We start from the raw sequence: 22,835 nt of genomic DNA, 5'->3' as shown, positions 1-22,835 counted from the left end.
AAATCAGTTTCAGGTTTGATCGCCCATGAAATATTAAATATCTACACTGGATTCGTGTTCAGCATGCATTACTCTTTATAATCAGCATGCATTTATAATCACGTACCTCGAGATTTGGAGAGCAAATATTATTGCAGATATTACAAAATTTCCACGTGCAGAAAATTTCACTTTTTACCACGAAAACACGTTTGCCTCCGTAAAAATCATAACACGGCAAGTAACCTGCCGAAACTCCGTTGGGGGGTCACATGGGTACCATAAGCAGCGTTTACAATGTTAATAGCGAGTTCGTACAATATACAGGTTCCGAGATATTTGATTTGGCGGTTCAACCCCGTTGGCGGTTTAGCCCCGGTCTCCCCTACTAGATAAAACTTTAATTAAAAACTTTCGTTGCTAAATCTCATCTCAAAAGCATGCAGAAAATAGTCCAGGAGCTAGCGGAATTTTAGGTGACTGATTTTCTTACGCCTGAAATTTTTTCCACGAGTTATTATGGTCATGTCTGCCAAATGTAGACAGGTGGCAGAGTCTGTCCGCGGGACATAGAGCGAACAGAATTTTTGTAACTTGTATTAATTTTCAAAGACATTGACTGATTTCATTACAGCTGATTTTTTTACAGTTGATTATTTAAACCATTTCAACAAGAAAAAATGAGTTGTCCGACAAAAAAGTTGGGACATGACCCGTGTCTGCCATTTGGAATTGGTAATTTTTTCTTTGACTCTTGACTGATTTTCTTACAGCTGAATTTTATTTTACAGTTTAATAATATATTAAGGATGAAGTATATAACCTTGTCCGACAATTTTAGTGGGACAGAACCGCTCTCTGACGTCTTTGTTATGTTAATTAATCATTAATGTTTGACTAATTTTCTTACAGCTAATTTTTATGGTGTACTTTTAAAATGCCAACAGAAAGACATTGATATATTCGTCCGACATTTTGGGTGGGACAACACGATATAAAAGCAGAAAAATCTTATACGCGGCTTAACAGAATACAGTTTCTCAGTTGTTTCGACAAATAATTTTAAATTAAGAGCTTTACGTATAATTTATATAAGGTACCTATGAATAAATACAATTTTTATATATATAGCATAATTTTTATACTATATATATGGGGCATTCTCCGTCAAAAAGACCACCCCCTCTACACACTTCAATTTTAGAGATATAATGTTTTGTAAGGGTTTAACATTTTCGTTAAAGAGTCTATCGTCATAGGTCCGCCATTTTGTTTGCTCAATAAAGGCCATACGGTATCAAAAAATAACCCTTTAACGAAAATTTTAAGTTCTAACAAAACATTTTAACTATAAAATTGTGCAGAGAGGGATAAATTATCGAATTTTAATTCGAATTATGGAATTTTATATATATATATATAAAAGTCAAACTCCCCGCCTGGCAGTGTCCTCGAATCGGATCACGCGGGAGTATTAACGGCGATCGGCCGCGAGGCCTCACGCCACTCTGACACGCTTGGCTCTAGAACACCGTGACCGCCGGGGCACGAAGCCCTCGGGGCACGCGCTCCGCCTAACCGAGTAAGTAAGGAAACGATGAAAGGTCCGATAATCATATTTTCAACATTATTTTTGTCAGAGAGCAAATATGTCCCGATATTTTCGTCAGACACGTGTGAAAATCGAAAATATATAAAATTTCGAACAATTTGACCCCTTTGTCCGACATAAATACTTCAGTCATTAATTGATGATTAATTAACATAACAAAGACGTCAGAGAGCGGTTCTGTCCCACTAAAATTGTCGGACAAGGTTATATACTTCATCCTTAATATATTATTAAACTGTAAAATAAAATTCAGCTGTAAGAAAATCAGTCAAGAGTCAAAGAAAAAATTACCAATTCCAAATGGCAGACACGGGTCATGTCCCAACTTTTTTGTCGGACAACTCATTTTTTCTTGTTGAAATGGTTTAAATAATCAACTGTAAAAAAATCAGCTGTAATGAAATCAGTCAATGTCTTTGAAAATTAATACAAGTTACAAAAATTCTGTTCGCTCTATGTCCCGCGGACAGACTCTGCCACCTGTCTACATTTGGCAGACATGACCATAATAACTCGTGGAAAAAATTTCAGGCGTAAGAAAATCAGTCACCTAAAATTCCGCTAGCTCCTGGACTAAAAATTCGGATGAATGATGTAAGATCCGAAAAGGATAATAAATTTTTCACACAATTAGAATTGATAAAAATATCTCTCTTTGTATTTTGTAAATTATTAAAATTATTTTTTGTACAATATGTTATTTTAAAATTATTTTTAAGTGATATGTAACTGATCAATTCTAAAATAATTACTTAAATAATTAACTATAAAGAAATCTTCTATTTTATAACAATAAATATATATCGGATCTTACGTCATATTACTACTTCAACTGGTGTAAAATCCAGTTATCATCAATTACCTCAATAGACATATTAATTTATCACTCACCGACCCTGATGTGCAACAGCGGAATTATATCTGCCACGTAGCTACGTTGATTCTGTAACAAATAAATATATCAAATTTATATTAAAATAGTGTTCAAAAAATCTAATGTTTTAAAACATAATTCTTATGCGCATTGAATGTTTTATTCATTATTTCATTAGGTATTTATTTAAATAATTATATATTTTCGGAAAATAATCTTTACAAGAATCAATTTTTATAAAATACTAAATTACTTCTTTTCTTCTAACTTACTATTATTTCTAAATTATGGTAAAGCAAATAGGCTCAATAACAAACAAAAAAAATTACTCTTACACAAAATAAATAATATTTACCGCAAAGTTGTTCCGCTGGCACCCGATGCCGCTCCCAAGCCTCCTCCTCCTCCTCTCAAGCTGTCCTCTCGAGTTGTCAGCTCCCTCGATGCAACACTTTCCGCGTCGTTATCTTCTGAAACATATAAATAAATGATTTGATATTATAACTAATTATTACAGTGTAACAATAAATACAATCAATAATTATAAGGGTATTCTAAATAAATCAATTAAAATATGTTATAAAATATCTGATTATAAAATATCTTCTGCTTTCTTATATACTTATTTCTTAATTTTTCTTATATTCTTTCTTATGTGTAGCATATGCACGTTAAAAAATCTCTGCATATTATTTCATGAAATATTTAATCTTAGAAGCAGACCAAACATACAAATCTCAAAGTCTATTAAAAAAAATTTGCGTCTATTAAAAAAAATTATTATTATCATATGCAATATTAATAATTATTTTCTATTCCTGTTTTACAGATATAGATACTGATTTATTTTTATTTCACACAGATATGTACAATATATAAATATTTTCTTTTTCTCTTATAGTCTTCCAGTCCTATCCTGAGATATGAAAACCATGAAGATATTTAAAAACTGTATATTCTAAAAGCATCAATAAACTTACTTATTTTAGTTTTATTTTATCTCTTCCTCTTTTTTCGTCATTTACAGATCGCTACCATTGCTCCTATTTTATTTCGTTCATAAAGCTTCCTCTATGAGGAAGCCAAACTAATAAATACTAATAATTATGCATCAAATAAAATACAAGCTTCCTCATAAGAGGAGCTTTGTGAGCAAAATAAAATAAAAGCAATGGTAGCGATCTGTAATGATGAGGAAGCAATGTGCAAGTTTCTAATTTGCACACTTTTTATTGATTTTTTAATCTCTTTATATTTATCTAATTAAAAATAAACGATATAAGGCGTTATACCATAATCCAAGTTATTGACTTTTCCAATCTGAAAAATCTTTCAATTCAAGATTAAATATCAGATTAGATATTTTTAAGATTAAATGTCAGATTCAATATTTTATCTTGATATTTATTACATTGATTATTTATTCTTAAAGAGATAACAGGCAACAACGGCATGACTTGCAATATCAGATTAAATATTTTATTCTTAAAGAGATAACACGCAATAGCGATACAAGTTAAAATTATTTTTTAAACAAAGATATTTAATAAAATGCATCAACGAGCTTTTATAAAAACAGTACAATCTTCTTTTGTTTAATATTAAAATTATATGTAGGGGAGACCGGGGCAAACTCGACACAATTTTTTCAAAGGCAATTTTCAACAATTAATTAAAATTTTCATGGAAATTTAATGGTACACATTTAAAGAGCGTTCCTTCAGGTACAAAATTGCTTAAGAAAATTTTGCTGTACGTCGCTTAGTTTTGCCCCCCGGAAAGGAAAAGTGACGCGAAGACAAATTTTCAAATTGAAAAATGCCGGGGTAAACTCGACACTTTGCCTCATCGACACAATTTGATCTGGAACTTATTTTTTATTGTCTGAAACTAAATATACATTTGTTTATCGTGTATTTAGAAAGTACAAAAATTTGGAATTAAGTAAAACAATCATTGGAAATAATGAGAACAAAAATTGTTGAACATTCAATTATTTTCATCTAAACTCATGTCTGAAAAACAATTTATGCAAGTAAATTCGCGATTACACGTGCGCACACATTTGTCATGGGCCATATAGCTGCATCACAAGCATCCCCGAGAAAAAATGATTAGATATAATCACATATAATTATATAAAATCGACATTAGATATAATTAGATATAAAAAATAGCCCGATATAATTGTATATAATTGTATATAATTATATATAACCACATATAATTATATATAACCATATATGGTTATATATAATTTTATATAATTATATATAACCACATATATAATTATATATAACCACATATAATTATATAACCATATATGGTTATATATAATTGTATGTGGTTATATGTAATTATATACAATTATATACAATTATATCGGGCCATTTTTTATATCTAATTATATCTAATGTCGATTTTATATATAATCATATGTGATTATATCTAACATAATAAATATTTTATATATATATATATACATATATATATGTATATATAAAATATTTATTGTATTAGATATAATCATATATGATTATATCTTTTCTTCATATGCAAGTTCTAAAAATATTTATACACATGTTATTTTTCAACTCACGGTAAACTTTATTTGTTAAAATCAGTCTATAAATTATCGTAATATTTACAGAGATCACTGCCTTATTTTTTAAGTTATAAAATTACGACTTACTTTACGATATAGGTATATTCAATACATATTCAATTAATTAAGTTATATATATATATATATTTATTATATAACTTAATTGAATATAGTATTCATGGTTTTATTTGTACGATCAAACACTATAAAATAATACCCCAAAATATAAACTAGCTATATAATTGCCATCAAAGTTAAAGATTAATTATTTAAATCTTTGCGTTTAGTTATATATATATGAAAGATTAATGCTCTAAATATTTATTTAAGCCTCTATTATTTAGAAACTTTTATAATAGATACTTATATATTTTGGGAGAACGATCGGACTCTCGGAGCGGACGGATGGCTGGGAATTAGGCGGAGAGGAAAGGAAGTTTTTGGAAAGGAGTGAGGCAAGGAGAATAGAGCAGTGTATTGGAACCGAGGGAGGAGGCACAGAGGAGTTGGAGTAAATGGAGGAGGCGCCGAGAGGGAAGCGGTTGTGGAAAAGGATCCCTGGAATTCTGGAGAGAAGATTTAGAGGTTAGGACACAGAGAAGGAAGGAAGAGGGGAAGAGACGCCAGAGGTGAGGCATGGAGGAAGAGGAAGATGACGTAGCTGTGACGAGAGGATGGCGCGCGGCGAGTTCAGCCGCGGGGAGGCGGCGAGGCGTTGGAGGGCCCCGGTCAGGGCTGAGACGGCGCGGGGTGCCGGCCCCTCCAAAAGAGCGGGTTGGCACCACTGCGGGGCGTCGAGGTGCGACACATGGGGCCTGTGGTGCCTGCGCCGGCGCGCACGGCAGCGAATGGGAGCGAAGAGACTGATGCCGCGGCGGCGAATGGGGGACCGCTAGGGAGGTCGACGAGGCGGTGCGCAGTAGATCGAGGATGATGAGTCGATCGTAGAGGAGGAAAGCCTGGCGATGGTACGTGGACCGTAGCTTGGACAGGTGTACTCCAGGATACATAGTTAGAGAGGAGACAGCCATAGAGAAGATAAGCCTAGAAGCGGGAGGGAGAGCGATAAGGTACCAAGACAGAATAAAGAACGAGTCAGAAAACGTGATACTAAAAGAGTGCAGAAGAGAAATGGATAAGATAGAGTGGGAAAGTACAAATTGGGGCAAAAGAATGAAAGAACTATATGAAGCAGGAGGAACGAGCCGGTGGGAAAGAGAAGCTAAGGAAGACAAAGGAATGAATACAGTGGAAGAATGGATGCACGGAGAAAATTGCTACGGTTGTTACAACAACATTCTCTATGATTGAAAAAGAAATGTATGTGAATTCAAGTTAAATTGATATTACATTGAATGTAGCTGTTAAGATATGCTCATTTATACAGTTTTAATAACCGTAGTTCTTACGATACGTGACATTCGGTTACAATACCTTCGTATATGGTTGCCTCAACCAAAGGATTATTGCTATCTCTCTTATGTGGTCTGCAGCACAAATATTATGGTTGAGAGATCCATAAGATATAGCTGCACGGTACAGCACTGAATCACTGCATGATTGAGAGTTTAGTTCCATTGCGCGCGCAAAAGAATTTCTGCATAGAATAAAGTGGATTTGATAAGGATGTTTTAACTTTATAAATATACTTTTTTCATAAATACACTGGGCAACAAAATTATCGCAACAAAAATTTACGTAAAAAATTTGCCCAACTTCAAATAAGCATAACTCCGCGAAAAATTGTCATATCTGAAAGATTTTTTTTTCATTTTAAAGGGTGAAGTCTGTATTTTAAGGAACCATTGTTAGATTTTGAATTTAGCCTCCCGCCCTCTCGCCGTTCTTCCAAAAGTAAGGACGTGTTACGTCTCCAAAAAATTGCATACTTTGACACATTCTACGGAGTAAAATGAATTTTTTTCGTAACTATCATGGCAACCATCGTAAAATATGGACTTTTTCCTGCAAATTAAAAAAAAATTAAGTCCGTACGATTTTTTTTCGCCGAGTTATGGCTTATCAAAGTTACCTATGCATTTTTGTGCATTCAATCACCGCCAACATTAGTATTACCCGATGAACACTACGGGGAGGTTATTGGTCGGATTTTGCCTATCGTGTATGTGTGTGAGTGTTAGCAGAGATTTGCGCAAACTAATTTTTATTCAAACGAGGCATTGTTACGATTTTGTCTTTTGGTTCCGAATGAGCAATACAATACAGTGACTGCAATACTGTGAAGTTTTGTAATACTGAAGTAAGTAACTTCACAGTACATTACTTCTGTAAGTATAACTTCACAGTATTGCAATCACTGTATTGTATTGTTCATTCAAAAACAAACGACAAAATCGTAACAATTCCTCGTTTGAATGAAAATCAGTGTGCCCAAATCTCTGCTAACACACACACACACACACACACACACACACACACACATACACGATAGGCAAAATCCGACCAATAACGTCCCCGTAGTGTCCATCGGGTAATACTAATGTTGGCGGTGATTGAATGCATAAAAATGCATAGGTAACTTTGATAAGCCATAACTCGGTGAAAAAAAATCGTACGGACTTAATTTTTTTTTTAGTTTGCAGGGAAAAGTCCATATTTTACGATGGTTGCCATAATAGTTACGAAAAAAATTCATTCTACTCCGTAGAATGTGTCAAAGTATGCAATTTTTTGGAGACGTAACACGTCCTTACTTTTGGAAGAACGGCGGGAGGGCGGGAGGCTAAATTCAAAATCTAACAATGGTTCCTTAAAATACAGACTTCACCCTTTAAAATGAAAAAAAAAATCTTTCAGATATGACAATTTTTCGCGGAGTTATGCTTATTTGAAGTTGGGCAAATTTTTTACGTAAATTTTTGTTGCGATAATTTTGTTGCCCAGTGTATATTTACGAACACAAAATTTCGTAATGAGCCGACACTGGTTTCTGACATTCACCCGACATTAAGAAATATTATATCATATATCCAATTCAAAATTTTATTACTCTTTTTAAACTGAATTTGTTTCTTAAGATGATTTTTGAAAAAATATTGTATATATTTGCGCTGGTACATATGTAGACTATATATAACACTTACATTAAATTAAGAAGTAGTCTACCACGTAAGGCAGTTGGCTCACGATCCAGAGGTCCCGAGTTCGAATCCCACCAAGGTAAGTGTTTTTTTCAAATACGAGAAAATATTTATAATCATAGACTGCATCTTAAGAAACAAATTTAGTTAAAAAATAGTAATAAAATTTCGAAATAAATAATTTTTTTTGTCGGGTGAATATTTGTGCATTATGGTTGTAACATCCATATATTATGGTTGCAACATCCATATAGTAGCTACCCTCACTAAGGTTAGGGCAACCATATAGGTCATTTCCAGAGTACTATGGTTTCCATAACCCTTTTGTATGGATGGGCGAAAATTAACATTATTATTCTGTTGTAGCAACCGTAACTTTTTCTCCGTGTGGAAAAGTATAAAGGAAAGCAGCTGGAGGAAAGGGAAAATAAAATAAAAGAGTCAGTCTCAGCGAAAGAATACAAAAAGTGGAGAGGTGAGAGGAAAGAGCTTAAAGGAAAACAAATGGAAGGATGCGGAAGGAAGAGCCACAGGAGCTAGAAGGTGCAGAAGGATGGAAACCGAGGAAGAGGATAGGAGGACTAGAGTTCCTCTAGTAAGAGTTAGGACACCCCGGTCTGACTCCTGATTGGTTCCGCCATTAATGGGGAAGACGTTAGTGGGAGTGATACAAAGCTATAAGTGGGAGTGAGACAAAGACCCATGAAAAGTACGAGTGGGGAGGCTGTCTCTCTCGATCGTTCGCATAATTCCCCATTAATGGCGGACGGTGTCCTAACTCTTACTAGAGGAACTCTAAGGAGGACTAATTAGGGAAGGGGAGGACGGGTTTATTAACCTGTGAGGTCGCAAAATGGCCAGGCTTAAGATGTTTACGGGTAGGGGAGACCGGGGCCTAACCGTCAGTTTTTTTTCGGTGCCGATTTTTAACAAGAAAATAAATAATTTTAGTTAAATGTGGTATACCACTGTAAAGAGTGAACCTTTAGCTACAAAATTTATATAGGAAATTTTTATCTACGTCGCTTTGTTTAACCGGTATAGAGCAAAAACGACAACGGTGGAAAAATTGAAATCTCAAAAATGCCGGGGTTTAACCGTCACACTGCATTTTCAATACATATACGTACATCTAATCCTGAAAAATGATAAGATACATTTTAATAATTGTTTTTTAAGAGAAAAATATAAAAATTTATTTAAAATTTTTATGCGAAACATTATTAAAAAATAGTTACGAGGGTTCCTCTATCCGCAAAAGTCACTCGCCCGACTTGTTTCACTCCTCGACGTCCGATGACTCTATTCGGTGTCTGAACGGTTGTAATTCCCGTCTCATCCATATTCCATATGCAATGAGCCTGGAAATGCCCGGAAATGCCTTGGAAATGCACCCGGACTGCTTACTGACGGATTAACCCCAAACACAAGTTTCAGGTTTGATCGCCCACGAAATATTAGACATCAACGATAATAAAAAAACTACACTGGATTTGTGTTCAGCATGCATTACTCTTTATAATCACGTACCTCGAGATTTGGAGAGCAAATATTATTGCAGATATTACAAAATTTCCACGCGCAGAAAATGTAACTTTCACCTTCCGAAAACACGTTTGCCCTCGTAAAAATCATAACACGGCAGGTAACCTGCCGAAACTCCGTTGGTCACATGGGTACCATAAGCAGCGTTTACAATGTTAATAGCGAGTTCCCACAATATACAGGTTCCGAGATATTTGATTTGACGGTTCAACCCCGGCGACAGTTAGGCCCCGGTCTCCCCTATATGTAAAGGGTTGGGTACGTCCCTGCAAAACGCCATGTATCCCGAGAAGGGAATCATTATCCTAAATAAAAAAAAACATATATTTTGTAAATATATTATAACCGCAATCATATTTGTTATAATAATTATAATCACGTAAAGAAACAAAAACTTTTGCGTAATATAAAAATATTGGTTTAAAAAATGAAAACAAAAACTGATACATATAAATAAAATTTTCGAAAAACTAATACAAAAAATTCGTGTTACAAAATAATTCCGAGCAAAAGAAAATCTGTTACACATCATCTCGCCGAGCATTTGCCAAGTGTTGTCGTTTGATTTCACCAAGTCTTGTGGACATAGAAATTTTGATATCCCAGATTGATTGTTTAAGCCATCCTTTTTTTTGGCGTGCGATCTGGCAAAATCTGTCAAAAATTATAATACCCATGGATTAAAAATGAAGTGGATAAAAAATAAAAATGTAGGATTCAGTAAAAAAAATAACAAGTATTTTAATTACCAATGATTGCATTCTTTCCTAATTCATCCAGACAAACGACATTTTGGTTTTGGCGTTTTTTTCCCTGAGCACGTGCAGTTTGTCCAGTAAGTGTAGCGTTTAAAAGAACTTCAGGTTTAAAGACTCCTTCCATAAGACGACGTGCAAGATGAGAAGCTCTACATGATGCTCCAATTGAGTTATTGAGTGTCTTCAATTTTCAATATATCCCGTCTTTAAGTAATACCATCTAAAAAGTAAATTATAGAAATACATTATAAGGATAACAGTTTTATATGTTATAATTATATTATATTATTAATCATATCATATTATAAATTTAAACTTACCGGCCCATCGGGCCAATTTTTCCCGAAAAGCTGACTGTCCTCTTGCGCATTTGGTACCATGCCATTTTCGTCTTCTACATTTCCATAATCAACCTCATTGTTTTCCAGCGGATCTTTCTCATCTTCTTCTTGTTCGTCTTCGCCATTGTCATTTTCTTTATCCTTAAGGGAGGTTTCTACCTTGTTGGGTCAAAAAAATGCCTTTTTTTACGAATTTTTTTTTAGAAAACTATTGAATATAGCAAGTTGAAATTATGTGTGCTGCTTAAGTAGCTTTTATTAAATAAGTACAAATTTTTTCAATGAGAAGGAGGGGAGGGGGACACGATGACGGCGGCACGCTGGCGATGAGGTACTTCCAGCTTACGGAAGTACTGCTGCCGGAACAAGTGACATGAAACAAAAAAATGAAACATATTCTTACTCTATATAACACTGTGCATGGCATGAACCAAAATCAAGAAGAAAAAATAAAAAATGACAAAATGGCGAGACATTAAAATTAATTTTATTTTGAAAAAGTCGACACCTAAATGGTGCTTATTTGGAACGAAACTCGACATTTTCAACGCAGTAAAAATTAAACTTGTTGTGCAAAACTCAAAGGCTTGTAAACAATATTTGGTTGACAGATGTTGACACTTCACGATACAGCAAAAATCAGCTGTCGCCGTCAACCATTTATAGCACCTAGAGCCATCTTTTGAAAACGGACCGAACTAAGTTGTACACCCAATAGTAACATCTTCAGTGATTCATTCTGTGTATCAAAATACATTATGTCTGTTAAGTTAGCACCCCTCCCCACAAAAAACCGGAATAACACATATGTAGAAATTAAGTGCTCTTTGTGTGCTAATTATGTGCTCTATTCACGATTTTTGTGCTCGAGCGTTTTCTCGGGAAATTGCAATTGAAAGTGGGGATGCTGGCTTAACGTAAACTAGCACCCCCACTCATTAAAATTACATATAGAATAAAAAACTCAATATGGTAGAATTATGTGCTTTTTATGTGCTTTCAAATGCCTCAAACAAAATTAGTCTATCTGTAATAGTTTAAAAGATATACGCAAAAAAAGATCTATATACTACTGATATAAGAGTAAAGTATCAGTTAAAATACAGAAAGCGAAATAATTCTTGTCTTAAAATGTTTCTCGATTAATGTGTTCTAGAAATATGCACAATGAAATTTTCTTGCTTATCCCCTTCGACCGACCAGAACGTGAAGACCCCATACGTACAAGTGTAAAGTACCAGTTAAAATACAGATAGCGAATTGGTTTTAGTCTTAAAATGTTCCTCAATTTATGTGCTTTCAAAATATGCACAATGAGATTTCCGTGCTCATCCCCTTTGGCCGACCCAAACGTGAGAACCCCATACGTACAAGAATAAAGTACCAGTTAAAATACAGATAGCGAATTGGTTTTAGTCTTAAAATGTTCCTCAATTTATGTGCTTTCAAAATATGCACAATGAGATTTCCGTGCTCATCCCCTTCGGCCGACCCGAACATGAGCACCCCATATGTACAAGAGTAAAGTACCAGTTAAAACACTGATAGCAAACTGATTTTAGTCTTAAAATGTTCCTCAATTTATGTGCTTTCAAAATATACAGAATAAGATTTTTGTGCTCATCCCCTTCAGCTGACAAACCTTCCTGAAAGTGAGCACCACTATACTTACAAGAGTAAAGTTCTTACTAATATAACGATTCGTTTCCAGCCTATTGATTATAAGCTGAAAATGTTTTATGAGCTTGTGGAATGTACAATAAAATTTTACTGCTAATTCTTTTTTTATGAAAAAAATTATGAAAAAACCTAAATAACATTAATTTTTTTACGAAAATGTTAAAACATTATTATTTTATAATTTTATTTTGTAATTTTTATTTTATAATTTTTTCTAATCTGGTTATTCCTATACATACAATATATGTAAGATTAATGCTAATTTGATGTTGATTTTGCTATAAAGACAAAAACAATAGTTTACAAAATTAAATTAGTTAAAATTGTTTTGGTTAATGTATTGATTAAATTGTTTAATAAGACTTTAGAAAATTTTTTAAAATTAGTATTTTTTGCATAAATATAGGAATATTGTTATACGTAAAATTGTTAGCAAAACGTAGGATAGTTATCAATATCAAATATTTGATAGGGAGTAGATGGAAGAAAGTACATGTAGGAATAGATAGGAAGAATTGAGGTATACAAGTAAAATATAATTTTGTATATAAGTAATATAATTATATTAACCCTTAAATGCCATCCGGGGTCCAGCGGACCCCAGACCCTTTAGAATGATATATTTTCAAATGTTTCCGCCAAATACGGAGCTTATATTTATTTATTTATTATTTTTTATTTTTTTGATCTTGGAGCCAACATTTTAACTGTTGGCGATCTTAATTTTTTATACTATGTTGAAATTGAAATTTTAACAATATAAGCATTTTATTCTCTTTTCTAAGCCTTGAACAACATTGAAAATAATTTTCATAACTAAATATCAAAAAATCAATAAGTAAGGAGACATTTTTCATGCTGGGGTCTTTTAGACCCCATGTGTCATTTACGAGATTCTTGAGAGGTGTGGCATTTAAGGGTTAATATTTATAAAATTAAATATATGTTTTTGTATATATTTTTAAAGTTATTTAATATGAGTTATAAGTAAGTATTGCAAAGTTGCTAAATATTATGGAGAATTTTTTACTGAGATTCTGAACAATATATAAATATATATAAGTAAACATATGTTTAACTAATTTTTAACATTCTCTTTCTAATAATAGAAACAAAATGTAATTTTCAAAATTAGTTACTCTTTAGTAAACTTTAATTTGTATTTATATAGAATCTCTTGTGTATTGTTTTTCATGACAATATTACATGAATGATAGTGCAGTTTACTCTACAATTGCGCGACTAATACTTGAAGAATATATTTGTTTTATGATGTATATAAAAGAATATGGTAATAGAATATTTAGATATTACACATATAATTATGTTTATTAAAAAAATTTGTATCAAAACATTACATTGACGAAAAAAATTAATGTGATTTTTATGCTTTTAAAATCATTGTGCATTGTTCGCGATCGAACAAAAACCAGCGTAGACTAATCCATACCGCGAATCTAAGAAAATCGCTATTGCTAAATAATTTCGGTTTTCTTGCCGTTCGGAGTAAAGCCGGCTCAATTCTGTGTAAGAATAGAGTCGCTCGAGGAAATAGCCGTAGATTTCCCGGTAGCGCGAAGGGCAGAAAAACCGAGTTCAATGTTGTTTATACGAACTCGCTCCTTTGTCTCGGGGACTCAGTGCTCGAGGCATACCCCGGGACAAAGCGAGCGAATAATATTGCCAAACAGCTGATCGGTTGCCGGACTCGAGTTCTGAGTGACTTTCGTTAATACGAATTTCTCGCGACGCCGACAGCTGATTGGCTTAGCCGAAATTTTGGCTCGTAACCGGGGGTCCGGAGGATTCGGGAAAGTCGGAAGGCACGGGCATAAAACTCCGGACCGTCGCGCGCGAGTCAGCAATCGACAAAGGTCTTTCGGAGAACGCGAATCGAAAATTAAAACCACTCGGGTATACGTTGCTAGCGAACATCGAGTGTTTATTTTCACGCGCGGGAGAGCCGTCGTTCGCGAAATCCTATGCCCGTAGCTCGCGGCATAGCGACTCTGTAATTACCTGTAAATATTGTACATACTTCAATTATAGACACTATACCAAACCAGACTTTAAGAATTCAAAATTCCTTCCAAATCGCGTCTCCTTCGACCACTCGCGCACATTTTATGGTCCTTCGAGCCGGATCTGCTTGACCGGTATTCGTGACGTGTGTGAGTGGGGACCCTGGTGAGCTTCTCGCGCTTCGAGTGACCGCCGAGTAGAGGACATGAGTCTCGAAGTGGAGGGAATCGTCCGCTCCCAAAACGAGCTGCACGGCCGCATTGCGCGCGCGTACGAGAACTTTAAGAAGGCGGGGCCGTCGAAGATTACGTTGGGGCTGACCGAAGCGCGCCTTCAAACTCTAGAGGCGAACTGGGCGAAATTCGAAGCGCAACATGACCAATTGCTCCTACAATCGCAGGAGGATCTCGATAAGCTCGACTATCGAAAGCAAAACTTGCCGACGGTAACCGAGGAAGCCTTCATCCAGCAAAAGGGAGCGTTCTTAGACGCCATCCGCATTATGAAGGCGAAGGAGAGGAGCGCCGCCGAGACCGCCGGAGCGGCCGGCACACCGGAGTCGACTCCCCGCACTACTCTGCCTCGTATACAGCTGCCGCATTTCTCCGGAAAGTACGAGGACTGGCCCTCGTTCCGCGACTTGTTCCAGTCCATCCTGGGGAAAGACTCAGCTACCACGCAAGTAGAAAAGCTCCACTATTTGAAGTCCTGCTTGAAAGGTGAGGCCGAACTCCTTATTCGCGATGTACCTACGACGGGCGGAAATTACGAGCGTGCGTGGAAGACTCTAAGCGCGTATTATGAGAATAAGCGGTTACTGGTGCGCGCGTATCTCGCTAACTTTATTGCCTTGCCGAAAATGAAGAGCGAGTCGGCCGTAGAGTTGCGAAAGATCTTCCATGGCATCAAAGCCACGGTCAGTTCGTTAGACAGCATCGAGCGGGCTGTAGGCCGAAACGAGGATCTCTTCGTCCATCTCGCCGTCGAACTCCTAGATCCGCAATCGCGTCGCGAGTGGGAGAATTCGATAAGTGCCGCCACTGAACCGCCGTCGTATAGCGTACTCGAACAATTCCTCGACCGGCGGTTACATACGTTGGAGTCGATGCTCCCCGCGAAAGCCGACGGTGCCGCGAACAAGGCGAGCGACGGAAAGAGATCGACGCGGAGTCATCTAGCTAACAAGAACGAGGCCAAGCGAGGCCGATGTTCTCTCTGCCAGAAAGAGCATATACTTATGTTCTGCGACGACTATAAGAAGAAAACGGCCGGCGAGCGGAAGCAATACGTCGAGGACAACGGGTTGTGCCTAAATTGCCTCGGAAAGCACAAAGTAAATGACTGTGCCGTGAAGAAAAACTGTTACGCGTGCGGGGCGCGTCATCACTCGTCTCTCCACGACGCGTGCCGCGAACTCGTAGCCACGAGGACGTCGCACGTAGCGAATGAATCGCCCGTCAAGCCGGTAGCGGTGCTTCTTGCTACCGCTCGCGTCCGCGTAGCCGACCGCTGCGGTGGCTGGCACACCGTAAGAGCCTTGATAGACCAAGGCTCGGAATCGTCGATGATTTCGGAGCGACTCGCGCAACAGCTGAGACTGCCTCGCCTTCCGGTAGCGGTCTCCGTCTTCGGAGTCGGCGGGCAGAAATCGGGCGTAGCCCGAGGTCGAGTTTCGATGACGCTATCCTCGCGGAACGACGGACATTCATTTGCAATATCCGCGCTAGTGCTTCCGCGACTCACAGTCTATACCGGCGGGATCGAAACTAAAACGACTAGCTGGCCGCACCTCCGCGGCTTGGAATTAGCGGACCCGGATTACTGTTCGTCAGATCCGATCGAAGTGCTCCTCGGCGCGGACATTTACGCGTCGATTCTTAGCGAAGGACTCCGGAAGGGAGGGCCGCGCGAACCGGTCGCACAGAAAACAGCGTTGGGCTGGATCCTCTCGGGAGTGATCGGCGATTCCATTTCCGGACACGTCGCGTACACGCACCAATGTCGAATCGAGGAGGACCTAGTGAACGTAGTGCGCCGGTTTTGGGAGCAAGAGGAAGCTCCGTCGAAAACAGCGGCCCTCTCGAAAGAGGAAGTGGAGTGCGAGAAACATTTCGTCCTGACGCATTCGCGCCGGTCCGATGGACGCTACGTAGTGCGCCTTCCCCTCGTCTCGCCGCTACCGGACCTTTCCGGCACGCGTCGCGTGGCCGAGCGAGTGTTGCGAAGTATGGAGGGCCGGTTCGCGCGGGATGCCGCCCTTCATGCCGCGTACGTGGAGTTTATGAAACAATATGCTGAGCTGGGGCATATGACGCCGATCCACGCCGACGACTTAAACGAGACTCGCGTTTGCTACCTGCCGCATCACGGCGTTATGCGGGCGACGAGCTCTACGACCAAGCTGAGGGTGGTATTTAATGGCTCAGCCACCGTGCCATCCGGGGACTCGTTAAATCAGCACCTGATGGTAGGACCCAACTTGTTGCCAGCGCTGACGGACGTACTTACGCGATGGCGTCGCCACCGATTCGTCTTCGCTACCGACATCGAGAAGATGTATCGGCAGATCGACGTCCATCGGGACGATGTGGACTTGCTGAGGATACTCTGGCGGTTTGACCCCAGAGAGCCTATGTTGGAGTATTGGCTCACTACCGTCACGTACGGCTTGGCCTGTTCTCCCCATCAGGCGATTCGTACGATGCACCAGCTCGCCAAGGATGAGAGGCATCGATTCCCGGAGGGAGCGAGCATCCTGGAGGACGACACCTACATGGACGACGTGATCTCCGGAGCGAAAACTTTGGCTGCCGCTTCAGAGAAACGGAGACAGCTGGAGCAGATCTGCATGGCGGGCGGCTTCCCGCTGAAAAAGTGGTCAGCCAACGACGAAGCTCTCCTGGAGAACGTGCCAGTGGAGGATCGACTGCTAAAGGAGTCTCGAGGCTGGCAACCGGGCGAGAGCCACCTGACCTTAGGCTTGCGGTGGCACCCGCATGAGGATCAATTTTCCTATACGACGCAGTTGATCCGGACGGAAACGTTCACCAAACGAACAGTCCTCTCGCTGACCGCAAGACTGTTCGATCCTCTGGGGTGGCTCGCCCCTGCCACGGTGCGAGCGAAGATCCTATTCCAGTCTACGTGGTTGTTGGGGATAGATTGGGACGAGCCGCTCCCCGAGGAAGATGCCCGAAACTGGCGGGAATTCCAGTCCGACCTCCCTTCCCTGGAAGCCATCCGCGTCCCGCGCTGGCTGACGAGCGGAGACGAGGACTGCCGCCTGGAGCTGCACGGATTCGCCGATGCCTCGGAGCGAGCCTATGCCGCCGTCGTCTACTTACGAATCGAGAGCGGGGACGGCAAAGTAGAAGTGAGGCTACTCGAGGCTAAAACGAAAGTCGCCCCACTGAAACAGGTGACCTTGCCTCGCATGGAGCTGAGTGCCGCCGCCCTGCTCGTGCGAATAGCGGAACACGCTCAGCGAACCCTCGAGGCGAAGGATGTCCCTACGCATCTGTGGTCGGACGCCAAGGTGGTGCTGGGTTGGATCCGCGGACATCCATCATCTTGGAAGACTTACGTGGCGAATCGAGTGAGCGAAATCCAGACGACACTGCCTGAAGCAATCTGGCATCACGTCCCCGGCCGAGAAAACCCCGCCGATTGCGCTTCGCGCGGCATATCTCCGGAAGAGCTGGTGAATCACCCACTCTGGTGGCAGGGGCCGCCGTGGCTCAAAACCGAATCCAGCCCGTGGACCGCCATTCAAGCGACCGAGCTTCCTGTTGACGGGGGTCCTGTTGACCTGCCGGATCGCCGGACAAATGTGCACGCTGCAGCCACTTCGGCGAAAGTCGACGAGCCTCCGGAGTTGACGGAATGCTCATCACTACAACGACTGTTGCGGCGAACTGCCTGGTGTCGTCGCTGGCTGCGGCGGTTGCCCCGGCGGAGGACCGTCGCCGACTCTCAGGCCGACCTCGAGGCCCCGTTCGTGCTCCAATCTTCCGAGCTCGATGAAGCGCGACGTTGCTGGATCCGAGTGGTGCAGGAGGCTGCGTTTAACGAGGAGCTGAGAGCGATCTCAAAGGGCGAGCAGCTGCCGGCGCGCAGTGGCATCGCTAAACTAAATCCGCTTCGGGATGAGCAAGGTATCCTGCGAGTCGGGGGACGACTTCGACACGCTCGCCTAAATCCCGACGCGAAGCACCCGGTGATCCTGCCGAGCGAGTCTCACTTCACGCGCCTCGTCATTGAGGCCCACCATCGACGGACGCTGCACGGGGGCGTGCAAATGACGCTGGGTTCTATCCGGCAGGAGTGCTGGATACCACGAGGCCGCTCCCTAGTAAAGCGCTGCATCCACCGTTGCATAACCTGCCTGCGATGGCGGGCGGCTTCGCCGCAACCGCTCATGGGGGACCTGCCGCCGCCCAGGGTGACACCGGCTCGCCCGTTTCTAAACACGGGCATCGACTATGCCGGTCCAGTTTGGCTGCGGACGTCCAAAGGACGAGGACAGCACGCAGCCAAGGCCTTTATTACCGTTTTCATTTGTTTAAGTTCCAGAGCCGTTCATCTAGATGTGGCGTCGGACTACTCCGCTGACGCTTTCCTGGCCGCCCTACGCCGATTCGTCGCCCGCCGAGGACTATGTCGCACACTTTACAGCGACTGCGGGACGAATTTCGTTGGAGCGGACGCGCAGCTGAGAGCCCTCTTCTCCGCGAGCGATCCAGAGGGCCGACGCATCGCCGCACGCCTCGCCGAAGAAAGGATACAGTGGCATTTCAACCCCCCGGCTGCGCCTAACTTCGGCGGAATCTGGGAGGCGGCAGTAAAATCTATGAAGTTCCACTTGAGACGGGTAATTGGCGACGCGAAATTGACGTACGAGGAGATGGCCACCGTTCTCGCTCAGATCGAAGCGTGCCTGAACTCCCGTCCGCTCCAGGCCATATCGGACGACCCGGAAGACTTCACCGCGCTGACGCCCGGCCACTTCCTCATCGGCTCGGCACTCAATGCTGTACCGGAACCGTCCCTAGCCGAGGAGTCGACGAGCCGTCTCTCCCGGTGGCAGCTACTGCAAAGCATTAGGGATCGATTCTGGGACCGGTGGTCCAAAGAATATCTCCACACGCTAGCGCACCGCCCTAAATGGTGTAAAACTAGCGAGGAGATTCGAGTCGGCCGATTGTGCCTCCTGAGGAGCGAAACGACCCCACCGACGAAATGGCCGCTAGCGAGAATCGAAGAGCTGCATCCCGGGGGAGACGGCCACGTTCGCGTAGTCTCCGTTCGCACGGCCGCCTCGCGCTTTACCCGGCCCGTGAGTAAGCTCGTTCTCCTCCCCGTGAGCGTAGCGCCTGAGGGGGACACCTGCTAAGTACCCTCTCTGTATATACTAATTAGCAAAACTGTGTAACTCTATCCTTAATATTTTTCGTTAATATATTTCTGCTGTTAAATAAAGATAGCCCCTTCCAGGATTCGCGTATGTAACGTACGTCATATTCTATCGCCGCGTTGCGAGACGTCCTTGCGTTCCAGCACACTCAGCTGATCGAAGTACACGTTCACGTTCTCGGCGCGTGTTCGATTGCAGCAGCACTACAGCAGACGCGGGCGACGTACCGCAGTATAGTCATTCGTCGGCTACACCATACGAGGCGGGCGGAATGTTCGCGATCGAACAAAAACCAGCGTAGACTAATCCATACCGCGAATCTAAGAAAATCGCTATTGCTAAATAATTTCGGTTTTCTTGCCGTTCGGAGTAAAGCCGGCTCAATTCTGTGTAAGAATAGAGTCGCTCGAGGAAATAGCCGTAGATTTCCCGGTAGCGCGAAGGGCAGAAAAACCGAGTTCAATGTTGTTTATACGAACTCGCTCCTTTGTCTCGGGGACTCAGTGCTCGAGGCATACCCCGGGACAAAGCGAGCGAATAATATTGCCAAACAGCTGATCGGTTGCCGGACTCGAGTTCTGAGTGACTTTCGTTAATACGAATTTCTCGCGACGCCGACAGCTGATTGGCTTAGCCGAAATTTTGGCTCGTAACCGGGGGTCCGGAGGATTCGGGAAAGTCGGAAGGCACGGGAATAAAACTCCGGACCGTCGCGCGCGAGTCAGCAATCGACAAAGGTCTTTCGGAGAACGCGAATCGAAAATTAAAACCACTCGGGTATACGTTGCTAGCGAACATCGAGTGTTTATTTTCACGCGCGGGAGAGCCGTCGTTCGCGAAATCCTATGCCCGTAGCTCGCGGCATAGCGACTCTGTAATTACCTGTAAATATTGTACATACTTCAATTATAGACACTATACCAAACCAGACTTTAAGAATTCAAAATTCCTTCCAAATCGCGTCTCCTTCGACCACTCGCGCACATGCATATTTCGGGAGCACATAAATTGAGGAACATTTTAAGACTAAAACCAATTCGCTATCTATATTTTAACTGGTACTTTACTCTTGTACGTATGGGGTGCTCACGTTTGGATCGGCTGAAGAGGATGAGCACGGATATCTCATTGTGCATATTTCTAGAACACATTAATCGAGAAACATTTTAAGACAAGAATTATTTTGCTTTCTGTATTTTAACTGATACTTTACTCTTATATCAGTAGTATATAGATCTTTTTTTGCGTATATCTTTTAAACTATTACAGATAGACTAATTTTGTTTGAAGCATTTGAAAGCACATAAAAAGCACATAATTCTACCATATTGAGTTTTTTATTCTATATGTAATTTTAATGAGTGGGGGTGCTAGCTTACGTTAAGCCAGCATCCCTACTTTCAATTGCAATTTCCCGAGAAACCGCTCGAGCACAAAAATCGTGAATAGAGCACATAATTAGCACACAAAGAGCACTTAATTTCTACATATGTGTTATTCCAGTTTTTGTGGGAGGGGGGGTGCTAACTTAACAGACATAAATACATTATGTTACTTTTTTATCTTTTAAGATTTTTTTCTTTGTTTACGGGTGTTTGCAAATCTAAGTCATTCCATTATAGAGTGTTCCAAGTGATTCTCTATATTACAAGGGATTGTTGTCTAATAGCCTCTAAAACAAGAAGAATTCAATATAGTTTAGATAAGAGAAAGTTGTAATTTAATATATACATAATTTAATTATAATAAGCAGCTTTACTTACGACTTGCGTAAAAGCTTCTTGGTCATCTTTTAGCATTTCCTCAAAAGTAAGAAAACTGTTAATAGGAGTTAAGGGAAGATATTCTCCAATCTTAGTATCTTGTACAGAGTTTTCCTTATGATATATTGTTCACTGATGTTTATCTTACCCAGGGTCAAATTTTTCAAATGGTGGTTTCTTAAATTTAATACAACAATTGATCCCATATGTTAAGACATATTCATTGCCCTGTACATATAAAATATGCTTACAATAATATATTTATATACTTTAGAGTGTGATAGCACATATATGAGAAAAAAATATAGAAATAAATAAAAAGTCAGTTTTGGTCTTGTTTGTACTGATCGTTTGTTACATCTATCAACTTTATACTAATTTTATATTAAAATTACTAAATTACTCTTTCAGTGATACATGCAAACGATGATGTATTAAAGCCGTACAATACTTCTTCAACAAATTGTCTTCATGCATATTGTACCAGCTTTATACGTTATCATTTACATATGTAAGCGGCAGATTGTAACGGTCAATAGGAGGGCTGAGTTATCGATGCGGTGATATAGGGATTCGACGATTTGAGAAGTGACGTAGCATATTTGGCACTAGCAGCGAGGCGCTAGTAGCGATGAAAAGAGGGATAGGATTTGCGAAGAGTCGAAGTGAGCAGTCGCGATGAGGCCAACGTAAGAATAAGTTGTATTATAGAAAGCCTATGAGAAAGGCATGTATATATGGAAGTGAATGTGTATTGAGACGAAGTATTTGCGCGTATATTTATTGAGACTGTGTAGTTGTTGAAGACTGAGTATTGGCGCGTATATTTATTGAGACTGCGTAGTTGTTGAAGACTGAGTATTTGTGCGTATATATTGAGACTGTGAAATTGTTGAAGCGACATATCGGCGTATATCACCGGAGGCCCTGTAATTGATATTTGAATATATATTGCTATCCTGACAATAAAGCTGTTTTATATCAAAAACCTTACACATATTTCGCCAAATTTTGAGGTTATTTTATAGAAAGTTACACTGTTTGCGGTGCCATCGAAATAATAGCATTGACGAACCTTGATGATATTTTTGATGTCCAAGGACAAGTCTATTATAGAACGTAGATAAATTAATTGATATTTT

The 22,835-nt window shown here is 40.3% G+C and overlaps 1 protein-coding gene and 2 long non-coding RNA genes across 3 annotated transcripts; 2 read left to right on the top strand and 1 right to left on the bottom strand.

Annotated features, from left to right (window-relative positions):
* The first annotated feature begins 5,404 nt into the window (after positions 1-5,404).
* On the top strand, positions 5,405-10,067 carry LOC139786417 (uncharacterized). Its single transcript, XR_011722278.1, has 2 exons — positions 5,405-6,390; positions 8,538-10,067. It is a non-coding gene; the product is annotated as an uncharacterized lncRNA (long non-coding RNA).
* Positions 10,068-10,162: 95 nt separating this feature from the next.
* Positions 10,163-11,645, bottom strand: LOC139786418 (uncharacterized). Its single transcript, XR_011722279.1, has 3 exons — positions 10,795-11,645; positions 10,466-10,694; positions 10,163-10,370 (listed from the first exon to the last, which is right to left on the bottom strand). It is a non-coding gene; the product is annotated as an uncharacterized lncRNA (long non-coding RNA).
* Positions 11,646-14,722: 3,077 nt separating this feature from the next.
* On the top strand, positions 14,723-19,909 carry LOC139786416 (uncharacterized). The gene has a single exon (XM_071725591.1). The coding sequence runs from the start codon at positions 14,723-14,725 to the stop codon at positions 19,907-19,909; it is 5,187 nt and encodes a 1,728-aa protein (XP_071581692.1).
* Positions 19,910-22,835: the final 2,926 nt, after the last annotated feature.

This window comes from Temnothorax nylanderi, unplaced genomic scaffold (genome assembly GCF_030848795.1).
Source record: "Temnothorax nylanderi isolate EJ_2023f unplaced genomic scaffold, tnyl_v1.0 TNYL_tig1031_pilon, whole genome shotgun sequence".
NCBI classification, from domain to species: Eukaryota; Metazoa; Arthropoda; class Insecta; order Hymenoptera; family Formicidae; genus Temnothorax; species Temnothorax nylanderi.
This window is presented reverse-complemented; position numbering and strand designations above follow the sequence as displayed.